Here is a 25645-nt window from a genome sequence, read left to right as displayed (position 1 = left end):
TTCCAAACTACACAAAACTCATAATTGCAAGTGATTTTAGTGGTAAGGTAAAAAAAGCTGGGATAAAATAAATTGATGATCTACAAAACAAGACAAATAATTAATTGGTATCTTCATTTTTTCAATACAAGCACTAGCATTTGATTAAAGCAGCATAGCACTTGCTGTGTAATTATAACTTTAGATCACTATGGCTATGAATGTGTTCAGCTTTCTGGCACTCGTAATAAACATATATGTATTGTTTCATTTTAAGGAGTTGACGATGAGTCTGTTCCTGTTCTTACTGTACTGTGTGATCCTGCAACTTTAATGTGCAATAAATAAAGATGACTTTCCTCTGTGGTTAAGTCTGCTCTATAATTTTCATTATTAGAGTAGGTGCACAAAATAATGTCTGCATAGCTTGAAGATTGAAAGTCATTTTGCCCTGAGGCGTATTGAGTAGTTAATTTTGTGAAATGATCAGAAGTGCGGCGTTACTAAGGGAACCAGATGTTCTCAAGGTCTTCCTTTTGGTCTGTAAGACTGAGAAGGGGTATTTAGGACAGTATATGTAGGACAGTGTATTAGAAGGCTAACCTCTTTGGAGCCGGAACCACTTGAGATTGAATCCCATCCACCTCCTACTTGCTTTGAAAGTGATCCTTAATAATACCTAGCCAATGGTTTATTGTGAAGAAGGAATACAATAAAATGTATATAAGATACATAGTGCCAGAAACTAGCACAGAATAGGTATTGAAAAAATATGTTTCCTCTGCTTTCCTATCCATAGTATACTTGTTCACATATTGAGGGAGACATGGAAATAATCCTTTTAGTTTGAGTTTAGCTTCTTATGTGCCTTGGCCAAAAACAAATTAATCTTCATTTGTAAGCTAATCCCTTGGAATTTGAAATTGATTAAATATTTTAGTATATAAAAATCTTGAAGTGTGATTGTATGCTACTTGTAGTAAATATTAATAAGTTATTGATAATTAATTTCTTGAAAAGGTCACTTAATGATTTAGGTATTTCATTCAAATCTGTCTTCTGTTCCTAACATTGTTTGACAATGAATAATCATGTAAGTAAATCCTTTCCCACCTGGGTCAAAACCCACCCATGCCTTCCTGTCTCTCTTAAGATAAACACTGAAGCTCTCTCCATGGCTCCACATAGTGTGTAGAGCTCTCCCTATCCCACTCTCTACTCCCTATATTGTGTCCTACCCTCTCCCCTTGTTCACTCCTGCTCCAGGGTCTTTATAACAGGTACATATACCTGGGAGTTCCTTAGATAGCCACTTGGCTCGCTCCTTCACACCATTTAGGTTCTTTCTCAGAAATCACTTTTAAATAGAAAAGCCTATTCTGAAGTCTTTATATAAAAAGCATCCCTTAATTCCACTTCTGTCTTCTTTCTTAGCATTTTTAGTGTCACCTGATTTGTTAGCGTTATGCATCTATTTATTTCCCCCACTAGAATAGGAATTTTGTGAGCAGCATACGTAGAACAGCACATAATAGGGGTTGAATGAATGAATGAACACCACACCTGACAGAAAGTCTAAATCATCAACTCAGCTGTTTCTAGAACTTATAAATTTGATGCCTCAATTGCCCAGGGAACTTTGCCAAGCAGGGCAAAGAGTCAATTTGCAGAGAAAGAGCTAGCTATGCTAAATCATCAAGGACTGTTATTCACTATTGCTCTATACTACATTTTTTCTTTCAAAAAACAAAGTGACCTGATTAGTTTTAGCTTCATATTGCTAATTAGCAACAAAGAATCAGAAATATTTGGAAAAAAATGAGTTTGGGCTTAATTTAATTTTTATCTTTACTTGTCTATGTTCTCATCCATGCTTCATTAATCTAATTTACTGCCTTTTTTTTTCTTTCCATAAAAATGATGACACTCTTCTTGGAGTAAGATGGTTTGAAATTCAACCACTGCATGGATTTGAACACCTAGGTGTGATCAGTATTCTATTATTAGAGCACCTAATCAAATCATCTCATTTGTCCAAGAGTAAACTCTAGATGACATTATTTGAATAACAATTAATACTTTTCTTTCATTCAGACTTGATTATTGTAATTTTCTGAATCTTTTAATCCCCCCCCTCTTTTTAGCAAATGTAGTTAGCAACCTAATTACTTAGCAACCACATTACTTTCTCAGTTCTTTAAGACCCTGGCTCATACCTTTACCTACTTCAAAGTTGAAATTTTGTCAGAGTTTTGTAAAATAGCAGCTCAATTTTAATGTCCCTGAACCTAAGGTCTGAGCTCTATATGGGGAATAATTTTCCAGTTTATGTTTGAATTATTATCTTCCACATATCCAGTTAATTTCCCAAAAAGTATAGGCTTTATGAAATGATTGCTTTGCTGACATACCTCTAGAGAAAATCAAAACAGTTTAAAATGGAATAAGTTAACTTACCTGACTCTTTAGTCAGAAACTTGTGTATTGATTCCTTTCCACTACCCCCTTCTTTGGATCTCAGTATATGGAAGTTTCCATTTTGAATAGTCTAATGTGTTAACTCAGGGATTACTGGTGAGTTTCCCTCTATTTTCTTTTCAATCTGACATTACTCATATGCTCATTCTGTAGCCTCACCACACCAATAAAAAGTAATTGAATCAAAATATGTTCTCAATTTTTTTGAAAGGAGGAATATCTTCCCTTAGTAGTAAGCTGTCAGAGGTAGAATTTAATATTGACTTTTGACTTTCTGTCTATGTCCATATAAGAAATAAAGAATATTTCTTTATCTTTTCTAATCTAATATTGGATATATTTTATTTATTTTGTTTTGTATCTATTTTTGTATCAATTTTATTTTTATATCAATTTTACCCAACCTGATATAATCTCATCTAAACTATAGGAACCTGAAGTTGACATTTACTTGTGAAATAAAATACAATATCAGTGTAATAATGGCATTATATATTCATAAAATTCTGATATATTCTTAATCTCTATCACACATTAGTGATAGAGAAACTCATTCAAGAAGTTGATATTATTTTCCACCATTTCGAGGATAAATTTATTAGACTGAATTTGTGGTAGAGCCATTAAGACAGATATAGGTAACACATCAGCTTCATTGAAAATATTTTTTTCCCATTTAGATGGAAAAGCAGGGAAGTCAACAATTGGACTGACCCAGCTGTGGGATTCTTCCTAGAGGATATAACAGAAGATCAAGCACATTAATGAAACAAATATGGGTACCTTAGAGTCTAAAATTTCATGACTTAAATTGAAAGCATCAGGTATTAGTTAAAATAAAAACAATAGAATCATTCCTTACCTTTGACAAATATAAAAGAAATGATAAAGCTGAATTGTATATATCTGTGTGGAGAATGCATATTTTTAGTTTTGATTAGCACTTTGATATTTATTACTTATTAACTTTTTGATAATTTATTGTCAAAAGTATAGTTTAATGACTTGTAGACGGTATGAGGAAGGGACTCAGGGAACACTCTTTGGTGCAAGCAGAAGCAGCTTTTCTGTGAAAATGGTAGATTCTCTTTGACATTAGCACTTAATACACCCTTGAAAAAAACCTCCTCATGAGCATTTCTATATTTTGGGGTTCAGGTGGTATTAAAGGTGAATTTGGTGCTCCTGGAATTCCTGCTATTTGATTAAGCTTTGCGGCTGTTGTAAAAGGTTGTACCAGGAAGGAAGACAAAATATATAGAACGAGTCTGATAGTTCAGGGGTCAACAAACTATGACTCTGCAGCAGGGCTGCCAAAAACTCTAACTGGATGATTTTGTAAATAACTTTGTGCTGGAGCACAACCACACTCATTTGTTTTCCTATTGTCTTAGGCTGCTTTTGTTCCTGGTGGCAGGGTTAGGTAATTGTGGCAGAAGTCATAGGGCCTGCAAAGACTAAAATATTTGCTGTCTGGTCCTTTGCAGAAAAAACTTGCTGACCCCTGCTCTAGAACATTGCCCATTATTCTGAGAGCCCCAAGGCTTCTGAGTTTCACTATTTTATGTATGCTTTAATATCTTTTAATACATATTTCACTGTAGACATAAATTAAACATTTAAAAATACAGCACCACATGAGATATTATAAATAAAAATACAAGAAATATATTCAGCCCATCGATAAAATGTTAAAAATATGCTATTTATCTCATAAAATGGTTGATTTTCACATTGTCTTTTGTAAAGATAATTCTACATGATCAATTTACTCACAAGAGGTTACTGTTGCAGTTCAGCATCTTATTTAAGTTCAGTTTTCTTTTGTTTGATAAGTTTTTTTATTTGAGTATAGTTGACATACAATGTTTTATTTTAAAAGATTTTATTTATTTATTTATTATTATTTATTTATTTATTTATCGGAGAAAGAGCACAAGCAGGGGGAGCAGCAGGCAGAGGGAGAAGCAGGCTCCCTGCTGAGCAAGGAGCCCAGTGCAGGACTGGATCCCAGGACGCTGGGATCATGACCTGAGCCAAAGGCAGACGCTTAACTGACTGAGCCACCCAGGCGTCCCTAGTTGACATGCAATGTTACATTCGTTTCAGGTGTACAACATAGTGATTCAACGTCTCTACGCATTGTGCTGTGCTCACCTACAAGTACAGCTACCATCTGTCATCACACATGCTATTACAGTATCCCTGAGTATATTCCCTAGCCGGTGCCTTTTATTCCTGTGACTTATTCATTCCATATATTTAAGTTCAGTTTTTATAGAAACTTTAAAAATTGTTATATTTGTAAACATAAACTACAATTAGCTTGTCCTGTTTTTCATGATACATAAATGTGTGTATACATACACACACATAACTTAACCTGCTGAATTATTAAAGTTTTACTTGTTGATGCTAAGAAAATGCTCTTCATTAAAATAAGTTTAGTATAGGTTTCTGTAGCTGCTTTCGCTGCACTAATTGTCAAGTGAGTCCATTGTGCCTCATTATCCAGAAGGCCTCGACCCCGTGATTATTAACCTACAGTTGTCACAGAGTAACTGAAGATGAAGTGGTAGGAGGTTCAGAAGTTATCGGGCAGATATTTTTTGAGTCCTTCTTGAATGTATCTGATTTCTGACTGCTTCATTGCTGCTGCTTTTTTTCTTTTAGGAATTATTCTTTTTTTTTCTTTTAGGAATTACTCTATTAGGAATAATTAAGGAATTATTTAGGAATTAACAAATCCCTTACTCATCCTATAGTAGTGTAAATGTTAGATTCAGTAAAATCTTTGTTGAATGATGATACCTTGCTGCAAGTTAATGTTTATTTGGGCTGCTATCCTCTTGCTTAATTAAGCTTGCTGATGATATTAATTGCAGACTCTTCATCATAAGTGAAAGTTCCTTCAAACACTTGTTCAAAGGTCTAATTTCTTCCAAACGCCTTTTCCCCTAGAGAATACCACTCAATCATCTGTCTCCTAAGCAGATGGCCCTGTTCCAAATTTGTTTCAAACACTCATTCCACCAACCTCTTCCTAAAAGACGTCATAACAATCTGGTTGTTTGGATTTTGGATAATTGGGATTTTTGGAATTACTTTGAATATGGGAACTTTTTTTTAAGCCAAATACATAATCACTGGAGTACTTGGACTATAAAATGATTATAGATAATTGGACTCTTTACTATGGGATGTAAAGTAAGATTCATATAATTTTACACGCTAAGTTGTGGGAAAGCAGGACAATTAGAGAATTCATGCAGCTTCCAGTGGTTTTGAATATAATCTCAGGCTACACTGAGCTCTTGGATCTTCACAGACCCTCCTTAGTGGCTAACACCCTTCCAGTATCTATAGAATCATGAGTCTTTGACCATAGCCTATCCTCAAGGTCACAGTCACTGGTGGCACCAGGTCTGCTTCTAACTTGTCACTTCATTTGACGGTTAAAGGGATGTAACACTCATCAGTGCAGACATGTCACCTGAAGAGTGTTTTTCTCACTTCCATAATGCACAGGTCACCATTTATTTAAAATAACTCTAATGAATAGATACAGAATGAAAATAACAAGAAAACTACTATGTTATTGGATGGCATGGTTAAAAATATTTCACTCCAATAAGGACATATCAATTTTTCTTAATTTTTAAACCTTCAAAATTTTGAAATTATAGTTGTAAAGATGAGCACTTATATTTGGAGTGAAATACTTGTATTTTTTTAAGATGAAAATAACTTGATTGATTTTTCTGAGTAAATTTCCAAAGAAAATTATTAGTTCTTAAAGTATTCAGTATTCTCAGAGCTGGATCTCCCACAGTTGGCTTAATGTGACTTGTAAGCATCTCCCAGAGTACTCAGACAGGCTTAACTTTGATTCTTCTTCTGAGTATTTGTAATTCTTTGGGGTTCTTTTTCTTGGAATTAGAAATGCTTAAGGGTTCTGTTTAAAGATCAAATTAAAAAAGATGAATTGTCTCGCTTGGAACAAGAACATATGCAAAGTGCCATTGAACATATAGCTCAGGTATAATATTCTCAAAGTGAAGCTTTCTTAATTTTTTAAAGTTTAATATTTAAACTAGAAAGTTGATTTATGTTAATGGAGTGAAGCATATTCCGAGCAGTGTAGAGTAGAATTTGTGCATTAGCTATACTTTATACTTACATCCAGTGTGATACTGTAATAAATTAAGTGATTTGCATATTAATCCTATTATTCTAAGATAAACCTACACATTGAAGTTTGGCTAGGTGATAGCAGTAAATTTTTTAAGTCAAGGCCCTGAACAAAGTATTAGTTTCTTCTGAGGCCCAGGAGAAAAATAGGACACTAAACAACACTATATTAGAAATCAATTTATGGGATATGGAAAGTCATGGAGGATGAAGAACTAGAGCATCTAATTACGTTCTTTTGTGATTCTAATACTCATCACCGTATACAGACTTGCACTAGGCATTCTAACCTTATATGTGCAGCCCTGCTGCCAACACACCGAGCCAATAACTGTCCCCTTTATATCTATTCAGGACAGCTAGGATTTTGCCTAAGAGACTTGGCAGATTTTCTGCTCTGAGTTCATGTAAGAAAAGCTATCTTATATAGCCAGTGTAGCAGGTGTTATAAGTTATTAGTCACTGGTGACTTCTGGTAAGCTTGATTGGACAGAAACCACTGGCAGTCAAGATGAGTAAATTGGATGATCTAATTTCCGTGAGAACCAAATCACTTAATGCATAAGATCACACATGTGCTTGCACATATGCACACATGCATGCACACACATATGCTCACAACATCTTTGTGGTATGTGGTGGGAAAATGCGGTGAGAATTTGGACCCTGGGAGCAAAACCTGCCCACCGTGTTACCGTCAAACATAACACTCAAAGCATGCTTGTGTTCATTACTTGAGTGTTTCAAACAAAAACTTACCTCATTCTCTATTTCACTTTTGTATGCCATGTATCAGATATGTTTTTTGAGAAGTGGGGATATTTTTAAAAAACAGGAATAATTATTTTCTAGTCATCTTAATCCTAATAATGTGATAGGAAAAGTTCAATAAATATGGAGCCTAATTTATGCTAAAACCAATCTTCTGTCTGCTTAATTACCTACAGTTTATCCCTAAAATGTTTATTTTCCTAAGAAAACTTTCACACACAAAAAAAAATCTGTTTCTCACAGAGTAGGAATGCAGTAAATGATAGCCATCATTATTGTGCCATTCAGATATTGACTAACCAGAATTTGATTGCCTATGTTTGAATCCCAGCTCAAATCCTCAGTCTATAATTTTAGGGCATATCTCTTGGTTTCTTCCAAGTTTTTTCTTTTTTAAAATGGGCATTATATTGTATCCACTTCTAGTTTTGCCTTAAGGATTAAGTGAGATTATTCATAAAAGTGACAGTTCAGTGCCTGATCTATAAATAAATACAGTAGTGTCCACTTATCAGCGGTCAACTGCAATCTGGAAGCAGATGGTCCTCCTTCTGACAAATGGTCAGAAGGTCAGTAGTATCCTAATGCTACGTCACAATGCCTATGTCATTCAACTCACTTCATCTCATCATGTAGGCATTTTATCATCTCATAACATCACAAGAAGAAGGGCAAATACAGTACAGTAAGATATTTTGAGAGAGACCCTATTCACATAACTTTTGTTACAGTACATTATAATTATTCTATTTTTAGTTATTGTTGTTAATCTCTTACTGTGTCTAATTTATAAATTAAACTTTGTCACAGCTATGTATGTATAGGAAAAAACCACAGTATATATAGGATTTGGTACTATCTGTGGTTTTAGGTCTTGGAAGGTATTCCCTGTAGATAAGGATGGGACTACTGTATTTGATAAATAGATATAATTTTAAAAGAAAACACTTTGATGATTCAGTTATTCTAAACTCAGGCTTACTATGAAACTAAATTAGAACTCATTTGAGGGAATTTATATTATTTATTCAAAATATATTTGGTGGAAAATGTTAAAAGTCATACATATCTTAGATAATTTTGACCTCTAAAAACAAAGTAATATTTGCATTTTAGCAAACCAATTAATTTTCTATATAACTATATATATATATATGAGTATAAACTCTTACAATATTAGTAATAGCAGCCATTTACTCAATCATTATTATGTGCTAAACACTGTCCACAGACTTCTTTACGTCATTTTATTTATTTCCGACAGTATCTCTGAGGTAAGATTTACTATCACCACTATTTCATAGATTAAGAAACTAAGATAGAATAAAAACTTCCCCAAAGTTTCATAGGTAACAGAGGGTAGGGTCAGGATTTGAATCTTACCCATATGAGTTCATAGCTCTGGCACCTTTACTTCATCTGGATATAGCTTCTCAAGTATCCAGATTTCCTTTGTACAGGCAGTTTATTAGATCTTAAATTTGTTTGCCTACTGCCTAGGGAGGGAACTGTACAGAGGGTTTCCTAAATTCTGCTGCAGGGGAGGCTGTGTTCCTTCTTAAATCCATGGACCCCCTTTTAAAGTCTACCCAACTATAGAGGTTCTGACTCTCCCACCCTCAGAAAATTGTGTCCGCCAATTAAAAATCTTCATCATATGTTTTTCTCACCAAATGAAAGTATTTTGTCTCGCTTTATCTTCCAAAATAAGTATTATGAAAACAACATGATTCTGTTTGGTTTCCAAATTCAAAAGTATATTTGAAATAAGCTTTTAAAATTCCCATACCTGGACTGTCTGGAGATCCTTATCTGTCCACCTCCCGGTGGCCAATCATGGTCACACCCTCCAGATTACCTTACCTCAGCACCTAACCTAGAAAATTCTCTTTATATTTTCTATAGAATATGCTTTCAATATATAAATATATAATTTTATGTATAAGTATATATAAGAATACTTATTATATATATAATTTAAGTATATATATATAACTGTATATTCTTTTGGTCAAATATATATATACATACTTTTGTTGTATATTCATTTGGTCAAAAACCAAAGTGTTTAACTTAGCGCCATGAGTTTATTAAAAAAAAAAAATATGAACTTCCAGAGGTAAAAAGCCATATGCATTAAAGCACTTAAGAAGTGTATCTGATAACGTGATGAGAGAGTTGCCAAGTGGCCTGACTTAAAACCAGCCGGGCTAACCGTGCTCACGCCGAGGCGCTTTGTGCGACAGCTCTTTCACCACACGCTCTGAAGCCCCCAGTCTCTGCAGCAGGGCAAGACTGAACTGGGCGCATCCATTGTTCCCTGTCCGCCTTTGTATTTCTTTTCAGTTGGAAAATGAAATGACTCTGATCTCTGAATCTCGATTTTCCCCTGAAAAAGACATTTTACGAGAAGACTGCCGCTTCAGGAAATAAAGGCAGATGTGTTACAGTTTATGAAAGTGCAGACAAGGCCGGTAGCTGTTGTGAATTACAATGAACTCTGAGACAGCCCTGGTCCAGATGTAGCAGTAATGCCTTAGAGACTCAGAAACTTATAGGCATTTATTGAAAACGATAGAGAATTTTTAAGTGATTTGGCTTTCCATCTATATTATCTAGTGTCACCTCATTTTCCATTGAGATTCAGAATTAGTATTAATTTCAGAGGTCTTCCCAAGTTTAAAAAAAAGTTAAAATACCTATTTGTATGCGACAATTTATTGTAGGAATTGAAATACTAAATGAGAAGAACAAAAGAAAGGGCAGTTCCCCTTTATTCTAACAATGGGCTCTATCCTTCCTATGAACTTGTCAAGGTTTACAAAACAAGTATGAGCTTTGTGTTAGAGGAAATGCTTCTTAAACAGAGAATCATCTGTATACTTCCATATTTCAGAAAATTCTGCAGTGAAAAAAGATAATCAAATCTGGACATAGGCTTGAACTTTTTATTATAACCACTATTCATAGGGGAAATGACCACAAAGAAAACAGTTTTGTCAACCTACTGTTGGCTTCACTTTAACTAGAGTTCCAAGAATGATACTTGGATTATCAGTGAGAAAATTACTGCCTTTACATGGAGTAAGCCTCATTTAATTGTCTCATTTATGAACACTATTTTCATACAATATAACAGTAAAATAAGCAGAAACATGAGGACAGAGGGTAACAGAAGGACAGGAAAAAGAAAAAGAAACTTGCTCACTCTGCAGTTGATTTTATTTCTTAATGGTTTCTTATTCCCTTCTAATGCCTTCCACGCACACCCCAAGTAGAGCAGTTGGCAGAGAACACAACAGATGGATGACAGGCTCAACACATGTAGTGGATCTGGCACCCAGGCACTTGACTTTTATTTGCTAAACGGTTAGCCAGATTTCGAGAACTTAGTCTGCTAATGTTCTGTTTGGTTTAATGCACTATGAGAATCTAGCACATAAGTAGTAAAATGTTGCCATAAAAAAGATCACACACTCTCTGCTTCTTTGCATAGTTTAGTGGCTATTTTATCCTTGGTGTAGATTGCTGAGATACTCCAGAGTGCGTTTATGGTGTTATTGGTATTCGATAAAAAGACATCTACAATTTCAGATATTAGAGTTTTCTAAAAGCGACTCTGTGTAAAGGAGATTTTAGCTATCCAAGTGAGGGACAGACATAGCCAGTGTAGGGTACTGAATGAAACTGTTAGCTACTGCATAGAAGATTCGAGAGCATGATCATACATGATTGGTACCTTTCTTCCCTCTCACCATCCTACATTTTCACAGATTACTGAATTCAAAGCTCAAGAAAAATTGCATCTTTTCCGTAAAGTCTCCTTGGCACCGGATGGGTTAATAGCCCCTTCTCTCTGCTCCCATAGTACTTTATTTACATTATCCACATAGTTTGTGTCTTTGTCTCCGCTGTGAGCTCCAGGAGAACAAAGTCTTGCTCCTGTAACCCCGGAACCTGACCCAGCATTTGGCACCCGACTGATTCTGGATAAGTGTTTGTTGAGTTATTCAGAACTCAAGTGGACTTAGCCCCAGGCCAGTACAGAAAAGAAATTGAAGATGATTGTTTAGAACAGTGCTGAGCGGGAATTGGAAGAGGCAGTGATGCATCAGTGCAAGTCTTCTGTACTTTCTGCAAAAGCATGCTTCAGGGAAATAGGAGGGCAGGAGAATCTCTTATCTACCTAGCAAAGCTTACAGATACTGCTTCCTAGAGGGAAATCTAATAGAGAGAGGTGTGTGCAGCTCCAGAATTTGCTTCCCGTTTTCTCATGGAGAAACTATGCTCTTTCTTCTCTCTCAAGCATAAATCTTCAGGTTATCACGCTCTCTCTTTTTCCAAATTAGGTTTGAAAAAAAATCTCCTGACTTTCTGACAACGTTACTAAGGCATGTTCTTTCTCCATATCTTCACAACCATTTACCTCAGGGCTAAAGATAAATAACCTATGACTTGAGAGCACTAAAGCTCCAGTAGAAGTAATTGATACAGAGTAGAGCTATAAATTACTCCTCAGGATGAATACTTTGGACAGGAAATAGTTTGCACTTACTGGTATCTCACTGTCCTCAATTCAGAGCTTACTGATGACACTGTCCTTCTCTTTATACCTTACATCATCTTTCACTTGTTAGAATACTTGATTCAGATGCCAGTTACTATACTTCGGATATTTCAGGAGATGATTCACGTTAAATGTCTTCTATTTCCCTAGTACTTTAATGAAGCTTCAAGCTTACTTAAAGACTATCTTAGAGCTAGTCTCACAATATAGTGAAAAGCCAAAACACTTGTTCTTGACAACTCCACTTGAAAAAAAAATCCTCATAAGTACCTAGGAGCACAGGTTTTTAATGGGCTCTACCACACTGACCAAGGCTCGGTTTCCTAAATATGTTATATATGGAAAGAATTGTTTACCTGTCTGAATAATTTCAAAATTATTTGTTTTCTTGTTTTTTAATTTGAATAACTCGGTATAATTTTCATTCAATTAATTTGTAAAAGGATTGTAAGATATATTGCCTTGAAAGGAAAACTTAATGGTTGTAGTTGACTACAAGCTCAATGTATACATAAGCAATTTAGCTTTAAAAAAGCAAGTTGTATTAATAGAAGTACTGGATAGTGTCCGAACAAGATGTGTGTGTGTGTGTGTGTGTGTGTGTGTGTGTGTGTGTGTGTGTGTCTTTGTGTGTATGACATTTCTGTTCTCTATTCTGTGTGGTGAGACCATTTCTGGAGTGATGTGCTGAATTCTGAGTGCCGCATTTTAAAAGACATATTGCGTGACCAGTGTGTGCCCAGAAAACTGTGACTAACATATTAAGGGACTCCAGACTATCATTGAAAAATTATTGATTTGCTGAATAGGCTTGATATTGACACAGAGGGATGTCATATATAAGGCCCATAAGATATTTTTCCTTTGTGAAATAAGACTAATGGGTAGAAATTTGGGGATGGTTAATTTGAGTTCCGAAAGCATTGTTGCAGTATCCACTTGCAGTATCCAATTTGAATTGTTTTGTTCTGCTCTCCAAAATACAAATTAAACAGCAAAAGTGCCTGACTTTAAGAAGCTTTCAGTAGAGTCAGTACCTCAACAAATTCTTTTTTTTAATTTTATTATGTTATGTTAGTCACCATACAGTACATCATTAGTTTTTGATGTAGTATTCCATGATTTGTTGTTTGCGTATAACACAACAAATTCTTTAATGGAGATGGTGGATATCAATGTATGAATTTATTCTTGTCCCTGTATTTAAGACTACCCATCCTGCTTTTCTAGATATGTGCACTTGCATATTCTTGTGTACCCACACACACAGGTGCACTCACGTTGGTAGTTTTTGAGACAGTAGATGTTGGATTCAGCTACTGCTAACTCCCCATATTTATATTATTATGATTAAGACATGTATCGACCATATATTACTTTGGTGGGCTAGTTTTCCCTTCTTTGAACCGACCCATAAGAATAAGTAATAATAAGTAACAAGCTCATTCATCTTATGATTAAGAATATTATAAGTTTGCCTTATCCTGAACATTAATATGATAATGTAAATCCATGTGTTTGCTGCATTAAGGATCCAACAAATACAAAGAATTTGAAAAGTTTGAAGTTTTAAACCCTATGCAGTGTATACAATTTAACTTGACAATTTATTTCTTGGAATGAAGTCCAAGAAAATAGGAGGAAAAAATACTCCTCCCTGAAACAAAAGGACTTAGATTGGATGACAGGTCTGAAAAAAAAATAGGAGGTATCTATTTTATTTCTTGAAGTATTTAGTTGAGTGGCAACAATTTAAGAACCATAAAAATTCAATTTCTGAAGATTCCGTCCTGAGTAAAGCAGACCTGTAGTCAGAAATGTAGAAGTCAAGTTAGCGATACACAAAATCAAAATCAGATTTATTTTCAGCTCTCTTTTGTTGGTTTTCATGCTAGAATTCTGGCATTCCATTTCAGATGTTTTTTCCAGCTAGTGCACTCAACATTCAATTTAAGTAAATCTTCTCTTAATAAATATGAGTTAATTAGTGGGAAAACACTGATATATTTCCAAATATATCAGTTCCTGGAAAATGTGCTATAAAATGAAATGATAGGCCAAATTAAATTTTTAAATATGGAAGCAGTGTTATATAGTAGGATTTCAGACTTTTTAATCAGAGGATGAATGCCTAATTTTTTAAACCAAAAACATCACTGCAACATAGTATATAAATTTCTATTTTCTGGGCTTAGGTGTAGTTATTAGCAAATTTTCATTTACCTGTTTAATCTGCCTTTCTTTGCTCGGTCTCATTGGGACTAGGTTTGGAAACATAGCCCTGGGGAATATGATTTCTTATCAAATGTCCAGACAACATGTATTTCCTGCATAATAAGAAAAGACATAGAGTCCACTGTCAAAGGAATCAGGAAAACTAATAATTTATTTTTTATGCCTAGCTGTGCTTACTTCAGGGAAATGTGCAGTGATAAAAAGGAGGTAAAATGAAATCCTTTGATCAGTTTTTCAGAAAGCCACCAGCTGGCCCTAAATCACACCTAAGTTTTTTCCAAAAGCTTCTCAAAGAGGTTGCTTTGATTTCTGGAAAGTGTGCTTTAGATGGCTCTGTGAAGTCGGAGATGGCGATGCATTACAGTGTAATAACACGGCAATGGTACTATCAGCCACAATGTTAAATTTGGCCCCACTTGGTATTACACATATTCATTCATTTGTTCTTCTGTAGCTTGCATTTGTAACAGGAAAAGGACACAGTTCCTTTGATGGGAAAACCCATAACAGAAAGTATATGCCTGAGAAACAAGCTTGGAATGTTATGGTAGCTGTGGGAAATATTGATTGTACTTTTCTCTCAATAATGGGCTAAAATATTGATCAGAAGCCAGAGAAGCTTATTTCTTTTTTGTGCTGGGACTGGGAGGAAGGAAAAACAGCAAGAGTTCAGAAAAAGCAGCTAATGTCTGCCCATCCAGTAATTTTAGATAGGCCATTTATTTGCTAGGTAAAATTCCATTTGACCTCAAGCTGCATTAGGTTTTGGATAAAGTCCTGACGGAAATGTCATTATCCATAAATCTTTTAAACAAAAGTTTGCTCTTTAAGGCTAGTTTCTTCTTTAGTTTTATGCTACTTAACAAATCTGTTTGTTTGTTTTTGAGATAGGGACAAAACAAATATGCTAATTTATCCCTTAGGAACTAGAAAAATGACAAATGGTTTAAGATTATTAAAAATTGTTAAGTAGGACATCTCCGATCACTTCAAGAAAATCAGTGAGAAAAAAAATAAAAAAGGGTTCTGAATACCAGTGTTGCCAACTTTAAGCTTCAATAGTGTCTACTCAGAATCTCAAAATCTTCCCCCTGCTGGTGTGTGAAGCCAACTTTTTCCTGTGAGAGTAATCAGTGGTGTCCACTGGCTATCTGGGAGTTTAGGATTATGTTTACAAAACCAATTCCTAGTCATGAAAGAATGGGGACAATTAACACTGGCGATAGGAAAATATCACATTTTAATTGCAATAATCATTAAACCTGTGTCCATTAAAGAGAGAAAAACAGCCTTAATATCACAGCTTTAGAGATTTTTGGTACACAATTAATGGTGTTTCTGGGTATAACCCTAACCTGACATGTGTCAGAAGTGGGGCTTGAGGTGCCAGAATTTGAAGCACATAGTACATAGGAGTTGGCTGTCAGCAAAGAAAATGAGAAAGAGATACCATCACTATTTTTTTCCCCCAAAAGTATTTTCGGCCGTGTATACTGTATCAGTGTACTTTACTGGATTACATGCCATATCTTGTTATCTTGTGTAACTTGTAATGTGATATAAAACATTATATTAGACCAACCGATGAAAATAATTCTGCTCCTTATGAACAAGTGGACATACTTCTGTGATGAGTAACAGAAGCTCAGTTTCCACAGAATGTTCCCGAGCATCAAATACTTAATGTGCTTTTACTATCACTTTATCAAATGAAATGGGAAGTTTCTCGTATATTTGTGTAATGCCTGGGGTCTAGAACTATAACAGTTTTTTATTTTTATTTTTTAAATTTTTTTTAAAGATTTCATTTATTTATTTGACAGAGAGAGAGACTCACACAGAGAGAGAGAGAGGCAACACAAGCAGGGGCAGAAGGAGAGGGAGAAGCAGGCTTCCCGTGGAGCAGGGAGCCCGATGTGGGGCTCGATCCCAGGACTCTGGGATCATGACCTGAGCCGAAAGCACATACTTAACCGACTGAGTCACCCAGGCGCCCCATAACAGTTTTTTAAATAATAGAAATATATTTATTACATAGATAAGTATATTATACTTTATTGATGCTTCAACACTTAATTCCACTTAACAACAAAATTTTGCCTTTAGTGTTTATTACATTCTATGATGATAGCAGTTATACTGTGGAAAAACTTAGATTATTTATTTATTTATTTATTTTTAAAGATTTTATTTGTTTATTTGACAGAGACACAGCGAGAGAGGGAACACAAGCAGGGGGAGAGGGAGAGGGAGAAGCAGGCTTCCCGCCGAGCAGGGAGCCCGATGCTGGGCTCGATCCCAGGACCCTGGGATCATCACCTGTGCCAAAGGCAGACGCTTAATGACTGAGCCACCCAGGTGCCCCAAAACTTAGATAATTTAATCTAAGAACAGCTTTAGTCTTTAAAATAATATGTGTGTCTGTATATAATGGTATAACTATTAAAAATGACTAAATTGTTCAAAAATGTTTTAATTAATGAAATAATAATGCTCTATTTAGATTTAGACAGAATATATTATTGCTATTTTAAAGTTTGAAGATGTGATTTTTTTCTTCATATATTTGAATTTTACTTAAAAATTCTAAAAACTGGTATCTAACTTCATTCTAGGTAATGCTTAAAAATTGTCTTATAAATTATTTGTTTTCTGGAAATAAAACAGATCAATGGAATTGTTAATTTATTTTGAACTGTCTAAACCTGGAAACTCAGGAGCCAAAGTCAGTTCCTATAAGCAGCAAAATTCCTAAGGTTCCATTGAGAATATGCACATCCTCCCAGGAATATCTCATTTTAGCTGGTGTGCTGTTTACAAAGCAGTCTTGTCAAAGAAATGACCCATGAATTCCAGTAATGGAAACTGATAAGCATCTGCTGAAAACCTTTTTACCCAAGACAGGAATCAGATGAATGGAAAGAACTAAAAATTCTTGTAAACAGTTGTTTCAAGTAAAATGGTATTGGGTACGTCTTCGATTTAAAGGCAATTAACAGATATGAGCAGATGTATATATATGAGCATGTTTACATACATATCTGTGTGTCTATCACTATAATAGACATGATATATATTTCTAATAGATATATAGATATATCCAGTTGTTAGATGAGGTCACTTATGAGCCAGAAATCTTTTCCATGAGACAGTGGAGGGAGGTGTTTGTGTGCACAGAGCTGAAGTGTATGTGTTCAAATTCCATTTCTATCTCCTACTGTGTAATCATCTTTTGTAAGATGATCATAACAGTATCTACCCAAGAGGTTTGTTGTGAGAATAGTGCCTGGCCCATAGAAAACCAATGCCAGACTCTAATATCATGTCCAGAGATTTGAAAGAGAAAATGAAATAAGGGATATTAAATAGCATGTGGGCCATGGAGTTAGAGAGACCTCAGTTCAAATCTTAGGTGGTGCCACAAGATGGGTGACCCTGAACATTACTCAGAGACCCTGTTTTCTTTCTTTCCTTCCTTCCTTCCTTCGATTTATTTATTTGAAAGAGAGGGAGAGAGAGGGCACATAAATGGGTGGGGGGCAGATGAAGAGAATCTTCAAGCAGACTCCCCGTGGAGCACGTTGCGGGGCTGGATCTCATGACCCATGCGATCACAACCTGAACTGAAACCAGGAGTCAGACACTTAACCCACTGAGCCACCCCGCACCCCACAGACTCTGTTTTCTTATTTTGTAAAACTGAAGTACCAATCCTATAGTTGTAAGATAAGGAAGGATAGATAGAAAGCCCCTGAATGTGCTAGACGTTCAGTATTAGGTTACCTTTCCCCATAACACTAGAACTAGTTCTTAAAGACTGTAAAAATTTTTTTAAAGATTTTATTTGTTTACTTGAGAGAGAAAGAGAGAAAGAGAACGAGGGAGAGAGCATGAGCTAGGGGAGGGGTGAAGGAGAGGGAGAAGCAGATTCCCCACTGAGCAGGGAACCCCTCGTGGGACTCAATCCCAAGGCCCCAGGATCATGACCTGAGCCAAAGACACTTAAACAACTGAGCCACCCAGGAGCCCAACTGCAAAAATTTCTTTATTCATTTATTTTTTATGGCTAATAAAACTTATTCTCTGTACTTCTCTTAGGGTGAAAATGGTTTACGTGGAGCTCCAGGCTTAGCTGGTCAAAAGGTAAAGAGTTTTTGAATGTTTTATATAAGTTAAGAATTTAACATCTTAAAAAATTGAATTTACACATAATATGGTGAAGATTCAGAAAATTAATTTGATGAAACTGAATTCCCTGGAAGGCTCTTAGAAAGCCACTAATTGGTCTTTCCAAAGAGAACCCATGGAAATAATCCCTTCTCAAAGGAATCAGGATAGGAGAAAGCTTTATCAGAGAGCTTTAGCAACATGCTTCTCCAGAGAAGTCAATGATGATGCTTTCTGGGGGCTGTGGGAGTGTCCAGAGCTGCTCTGGACATATTTTCATTGCTATTAGAGTCTAAAATGAAGAGTGGAACAATTTTTACTGCTTTTGACTGTATTTGGTTCTTTCTTATTTATCTTCCTTTTTGTATATCCCAGATCAACTAAACATAATAGTTAGTCATATAAAATATTAAATATTACAAAGATGCTACAACTAACCTCTTCAAAAAATCTTTGTCAGAATAACAAATTTGTAATAAATAAAAATGTTTGTATTGACTGGGCTACTTCTTTCTGTGCCTAGTATCTTTCTCTTTACCAAAGTGAACTTGATTTGTACCCATTTAATTGTCCCAGGGCTGCTTTCTCCTCCTGGGAAGGAGTATGACCAGCATTGCTGGACACACAGAGTCTGGTTTATTCCAGTTTCCTGGAAGGTTTGGGGAGCCACTTCAGGTGGAGCCAGCTGTCATGATACCACCCAGATAATCCTACCACAGGGGAGAGCATTACTGATGCAATATTAGAGGCCCACCTAGGCCAACCCTATCATCTCTATGCTCTGGAAGTTTTCGAGGTCTTAGCAACAAGATGTCAGAAGTTACTATTACATCTAGGTTTTTCTCTGTAGCTAAAAATTACCATTAAAAAAGATATGCATTTATTGATAGTTACAGCTTTTGAAAAATCTTCCCTTACTTGGCTTGATGAAGAAAATAAGACTGAACTGGCAGTGATGAAATGGCAAGGCTCTGAATTTCTTCACAGCAGCTCTAGACAAAACCCATTGATACAGCATGTGCTGCATCTGTGAGTTGAGTTGCAAGCCAAGGGATATGCAGATTTATCTGCTGGGAAATAGTTTTGGACTTTCCAGCAGCTGTTTGTGGTGGCTGCATCATGCTGACATTGTGGCTGATGTACTGGGGATATTTAGCAGCTTCAATGTCAGCTTGGATTAACAGATCAAGCTAAAGTCCATATTTTAGGAAAAATGGTAGAATAAAGATAGACCATGCATTCAGTGGCAAATATACCCAAATACTAACCTATTGTCTTTCCCAGTACCTTTCTTAAGGGCAGATGAAGAAATAATAATTTAATCACGTGTGTATGTGTGCGTATACTTATACAGATATACAGATATTTGATTATATATGATTTCTAATATATACTCAGAGATTATGCTTACAGTAAAAAGTGGGCATTCCTTTTCTAACACATGAATTTTAATTGTATCAAGTGTCACCTTGTTGCAGCATTACAGAAAAAAAAACGTAAATAAGAAACCCTTCATCCCTTGTCTCCGTGCACTCGGGAAACGTTTATTGAGTGCATCTTGTGGGGGGGAAGGGTGAGGATGACCCATCTCCAGCACTCATTGGCTGGCTATGTTGTCTTGAGTGCCTGACCTATATTTGGCATTCAGTGAATATTTGTTCGAATGTATGAATCAAACATCAGTACTATAAATATCTGTGCAGAATTCAGTGGGAAAATAAGCTTGGCAGATCGGAGAGGGTTTTAGCTGAGAACAGGGGACTTAGACCTTTTGGAATAATGATGATGGTTGAAAGTCAGCAGGGCTACCACCACCAGTCCCCTTTCTGTGACTGAGAGGCAGGAGATCTGGGTGGTAAAGAGCATGGATGGCTCTGATGTCAGAGCTGGAGCCGGGACTTGGGGTTCAAGACTGAACTCATTCATCACACAGCTCTCATTGGAATGGTATTCCACAGAAGTCAGCTTGAGAGGGCTGTTCTATGGGATCTAGTGAAGTCAATAGTAATAGTAATAATTAAAAGTAATAATAAAAAAGTAATAAATATAAATCAATAATAAAAAGTAAGAGTAATAATGGCTAACTTATTTGGTGCCAGGCACTATGCTGATGCATTCAATTCTCAAAAAGTCTATGAGAAAGGTACAGTATATGGAGCAATGCAGGTGTATGGAGATTACGTGGCATTGAAAGCACTGTTGTGAAGCTATAGCTTGTACCCTTTAATATTTAGGAATATTTAAATTTCATCCAAGTTAATATTGGTTTAAAGTTTACATATTAGAAATGGCTTTTATTTATAATTATTGATTTTTGTTACTGGAAACATTATCATTATTATTGTAATAATTGTGTGTGTTAAAAGTGGAGTTCCTGTTACCATATATATCATATTCCTCTTCTACAGGGAGAGCAAGGTTTTGAAGGCAGCAAAGGAGAAATTGGTGAAAAGGTAAATATCTCTCTTGATGTATGCATCAGTAAAAATACATTGTGTTCATGAAAATATTTCGAAGTGGAATATTTAACCTCTCTTGTGCTTTCCATAGAAACAATTCTAATTTTTTAAGAAAGAAACTTAAAATATTTACTTCACTTAAGTTAGACGTAATATATTGATGATTGTCAGAAATCCTTCTAAGCTTGTTTGGATGGTAGTTCTATCTAGATATTTCTCGCTAAATGCATTCCATTGACATATAAGTGATTCAAACATTGAGCATTATATTTGTGTGCTAAAACATCACTGATGCACTGAGTGTCCAAGTCTTTTAAATAAACCGTTTTGTTTCCATGTACACCTCGTGTATCAGTGGAATTTTTTCTGAGAAGATAAATAAGAACTATACTAGGGTCAAACAGAGAAGAGATGTGAAAATAGAATAGTTTGAAAGAGTTAAAATAAAGGGATGGTTTAATAGGGAGGGCAGGCAAGGTGTAGGAAAAACCACAGGATTGTGCAACATCCCAGATTGAGTTATAGTGAACTCCTTAAACTCCACAAGGTTACCAGACTCAGAGGCAGAGAAAACTGTGGATACGGATCCAGACTGGTGCTAAGGGAAGCAGTCAACCTAATATTCAAGCAATCTTTGTTTTAAAAATTTGGGGCGCCTGGGTGGCTCAGTCATTAAGTGTCTGCCTCCGGCTCAGGTCATGATCCCAGGGTCCTGGGATCAAGCCCCACGTCGGGCTCCCTGCTCTGCAGGAAGCCTGCTTCTCCCTCTCCCACTCCCCCTGCTTGTGTTCCCTCTCTTGCTGTCTCTCTCTCTGTCAAATAAATAAATAAAATCTTTAAAAAAATAAAAATAAAAAATTTATAGTCTTCTACTGAACGTACAGAGAATGAGTGCCTTAGTCATCCAAAATTTCCATTCAATCATTTGAATCCTTCTGCATTTCATAAGTCCAGTTTTATTTTTAAATAGAACAAAAACAGCACCATTCCTTTGTTTCACAAAATGTCTTGTAATTGGACAGCCACAAGAAGGGAAGGGGGAGAGATAATCTCAAATTAGACAGTCTTGCCTGTATTTAGATTTCTGGGCCGTGATCAGTTATTTGCTTCTTTAATCAGTATTTTAGACAGAATGAGCATCTATAATAATTATGACAAATTATACATGTTGTAAGCTACTTGCTAATTACTTTTCCTCACAGAACTGTGAGGAAGAAAAAAGGATAGTTATATAGTAATCATATAATTGAGGAGAATTCCATTAAATTATGACTATATTTTAAAAGTGGATCTCTCTTTTTAGCGATCTTTTGAGTATTTTTGCTTTAGAATGGCAGCCATTGCCTTTAAATAAATGTCTTATTTATACATTTCCTGTTTTATTAATGGGACTTTACCTGTAGGAATAAGTGAGAATAAGCAAGGAAACATAAATTCTCTGTAATTTAAAGTCACCATCTCACTAAAATCTTAGTGGTTATTTTGATATTTTATATACATAGATGGTATCACTCAGTAATAGATTCTCACAGGCTATGAAGTATAGAAAAATATTCCATATATTTGACTTCAAAGATTTCCCTTCTAATTCCTCATACTTATTAACAATTGCTTTCAAATAGTCAATTTCACCATGAGGTGAAACTATTTATGGAGAATGATAGAGATAACAGGAAGAAATAAAGCATCAAATAGAAAAGACAATACCTTGAATGAGAATTATAATTCAAACAGTTTAGAGCCAAATGTAAAATTCACATAGTAACCCTTATAATAAAAATATATTCTGCTTTAATTATTACTTACCAAGTAGCAAATGTTTGTGTTTTTTCAGTGTTCCATGCTACATATTCTGATCTATGACCACACGTATTTTACCATAAGATAAATAATTAATGCCATCGTTTTGCTTCTAGATTAGAAACTGTATTTCTAAATTAACTAAATAAGAAAAGTATGTGAAGCACTCATTTCTATGTGACACAAGCATGAGATTCTTGCACTGCTCACAGCATAATTTGTTTTCTGAACAAAGACTATCTATTTTTAATTTTTTTATTAAAGTATTTGTGGGGCATCCCAAAATTGGATGGGAGCAGGCAGTGCAGGCAGTGAAAGAATTCACCCAATGCAGAACAAAAGAGATAGAAGTTTATTGAATACACTGCAAGGGAGCTGTAGGCAGAACAGCAAAGGAGAGACTATCTGCCACAAGGTGGTAGTGAGGGGTTACAATTATAGGGCAGAATAAGGGAGTATGAGGACATATGGAATTTCCCCTTTTTTGGTAATCTTAGGGACTGTGCCTAGTTGCAAGCAGCCCATTGGTCAGTTAGAGACTATGGCTTAATGAGCCTGTTTGCTTCAGCTCAGTAGTGACAGTGGGGCCTTTTGCCTTGCTCAAGTTTCCATTACTTGAGCCTGTTGCCTAAAAGCAGCCTCTACAGTGTAGTTGACACACAATGTTACATTAGTTTCAGGTGTACAACATAGAGATTGGACAAGTCTATGCATTATGCTGTGCTCACCACAAGTGTAGCTACTATCCATACAACACTATTATTATACCACTGACTATATTCCCCATGCTGTACCTTTCATCCCCCTGATGTATTCATCCCATAACTGGAAGCCAGTACCTCCCACTCCCCTTCACCCATTTTGCCCATTCCCCCACCTGCTAAAAGACAATTTAATTTGATTTTCAATTCTTTGTGGAAGACTGAGTATATAATTACAATAAGATCTACCTTTCCTCTTTAAATGCCTTATTGTGGCCTTTACTGTATTTAAAATTTGACTGCTTTGAATGATACAACTCACTATTTGCATAACAAAAGAATTCAGGGAGTTGTTATTGTTCAGAGATGTCATACCTACCAAAGGCACATGGCTACCAGTTGAACAAGAAAACACATATCAACTGTCAAAGAGATGGTCTTTGGATATCTTCATAGTGATGATACCACTATGTGGTATCCTATAATCCAGTATAAACCAAGTAGAGAAACCTGCTGTTTTTCTTGATGGCCAGAAATCTATCCCGCAGGCCAGTTCAACTCTTAAGCCAGACTGACCGAGTGGATCCTCAATATGTCTAATGTGGTATCCTTAGTCCAGAGAAGAACTCATGAAACTTGAACAAGTATAGAGGACCTCATTTGAAAGTATATTCCTGAGTTTATAAGCAACTTATGACAGGGAAGAAACTCATGTATTACCTGAGCAAGCACAATTCAGCCAAATCAGTCCTGAAGTGAAAATTATTTGAAAGATTGGTTCTTTCTCAAATTACTGATGCTGGCAGGACTCTCCCTGAAGAGATCTACTTTCAGGTTTACCTTTTTTGGGGGTTTATCACTTAGATGGATAGGAATGACCCTATCCCGTTGCCCCATTGCCTGCTGCCAAAGTCAGGTGAGCATCACTCAAGGATCCTTTGACTCTAACAGCATACCTCACAAAGCAGGAGGGAGGAGGTCTATATTCTGACTGAAGAATAGACCCACCCCTGGGGTCTGTGTTCTGGCTTTTCTGTTTCTATAGGAGTGATCCCAAACGTCCCTTCTTTGGGGGATTTTCCTTAGGTTCTTCAGTACATTTGGAGGTGTTGAAGGGGCTGCTACTAGTGAACAAAGTGGAGATTCCACTCCTGAGGTGACAGTTATCCATACACTGTTAGCCTTCCCAGCAATGATACAGCCAAACTCTTATTATGGGACCAAATGTAAATGCATGAAGTAAGCTCTGACCATCACATTAGAAAAAGGAGATTTAGCAGGGGTTCATTAAAGTGATCTTTATTCCTAAACCCTGAGCCCAGGTTTTTACTTTAGGTCTTTGTCAAAATAGGAGGAATATTACTTGGTTACATTATGAAAAGAAGAAGAAAATAGAAAAGCAAATGTGAACATCTGCTTCATTATAGCATTCAGTATTTTTAAGTAATTGCTTCATGTGATTGGTTTTGCTTTTAACCCAATTCTTCTATGTTTTCATTCAAGCCCTGACTAACTTAGTTTAAAAACTGATTTCTTAGGTGTTAAACTTGATTCTGCCCAACTTTATTGTTAAATATCATTTGATTGTGAGAGAGAAACATCCAGTGGCAACTGCTGTTCATGACACACTTTTCCTAACATTTTTCTCTACATTTTCTAGGTAAAGCGTAGTCGATTTTGTTCATTTAAGAGTGACATTTAAGTTAACGTGGGTACATAGGTAGCAAATCTTTACAAGGACTAAGACGTTTCAGCTAGTGTGGAACTTTTCCATTTGGTGAATTAAAACGATCTTATCCTTGAAGATTTCTTAAGGTCAGTGAAAAGAAAAAGGACAATCAAATGCTCTTTTCTTCATGAACCACCTGGCTCTGGGAGATGTGGATAGTATCGAACTTTTGACATTCTGTAGTCAAGAGTGTTCATGGTTAAGCAGGTTTTGACTTACTCTTATTTAAACATATGGCCCTTATCTACTTTGATCATCTCGATTACTGATCTTTTCTTCCACTCTGAGTTATACTTGTATTAATGCAACTGCAAAACTAACAAATGCATATGGTTCCTGCTTTAATTCATCTCTTAAAACTTCAGGAAACTGGTTGCTATAAATTTTCAGTGACTTGTGATTTTTATTGTCTTGTTGTTACCAGAATGTTATCTCAGTCCTGAAGTGCCATATGAAATAAAATAGTTATTTAAGTTGGAAAATTATGTTTAAATATTTATTTCTCTGATTTTATAATTGTTGTAAATATTTTTACCTGACAGAATCCACTGGAAAAACATCCAATTGA

General features: G+C 35.7%; 1 protein-coding gene across 1 annotated transcript in view; it reads left to right on the top strand.

Moving 5' to 3' along the window:
• COL19A1 (collagen type XIX alpha 1 chain) overlaps positions 1-25645 on the top strand; it is a 325436-nt gene that overhangs the window by 71723 nt on the left and 228068 nt on the right. The window contains exons 10-11 of the mRNA XM_027602614.1: positions 18320-18364; positions 20797-20841. Coding sequence (XP_027458415.1) covers positions 18320-18364; positions 20797-20841 — 90 coding nt within the window. The remainder of the gene's footprint in view (positions 1-18319; positions 18365-20796; positions 20842-25645) is intronic.

This window comes from Zalophus californianus, chromosome 7, assembly GCF_009762305.2.
Source record: "Zalophus californianus isolate mZalCal1 chromosome 7, mZalCal1.pri.v2, whole genome shotgun sequence".
In the NCBI taxonomy this organism is placed as follows: domain Eukaryota; kingdom Metazoa; phylum Chordata; class Mammalia; order Carnivora; family Otariidae; genus Zalophus; species Zalophus californianus.
Note: the sequence above shows the minus strand (reverse complement) of the source record. Positions and strands in the feature narration are given on the sequence as shown.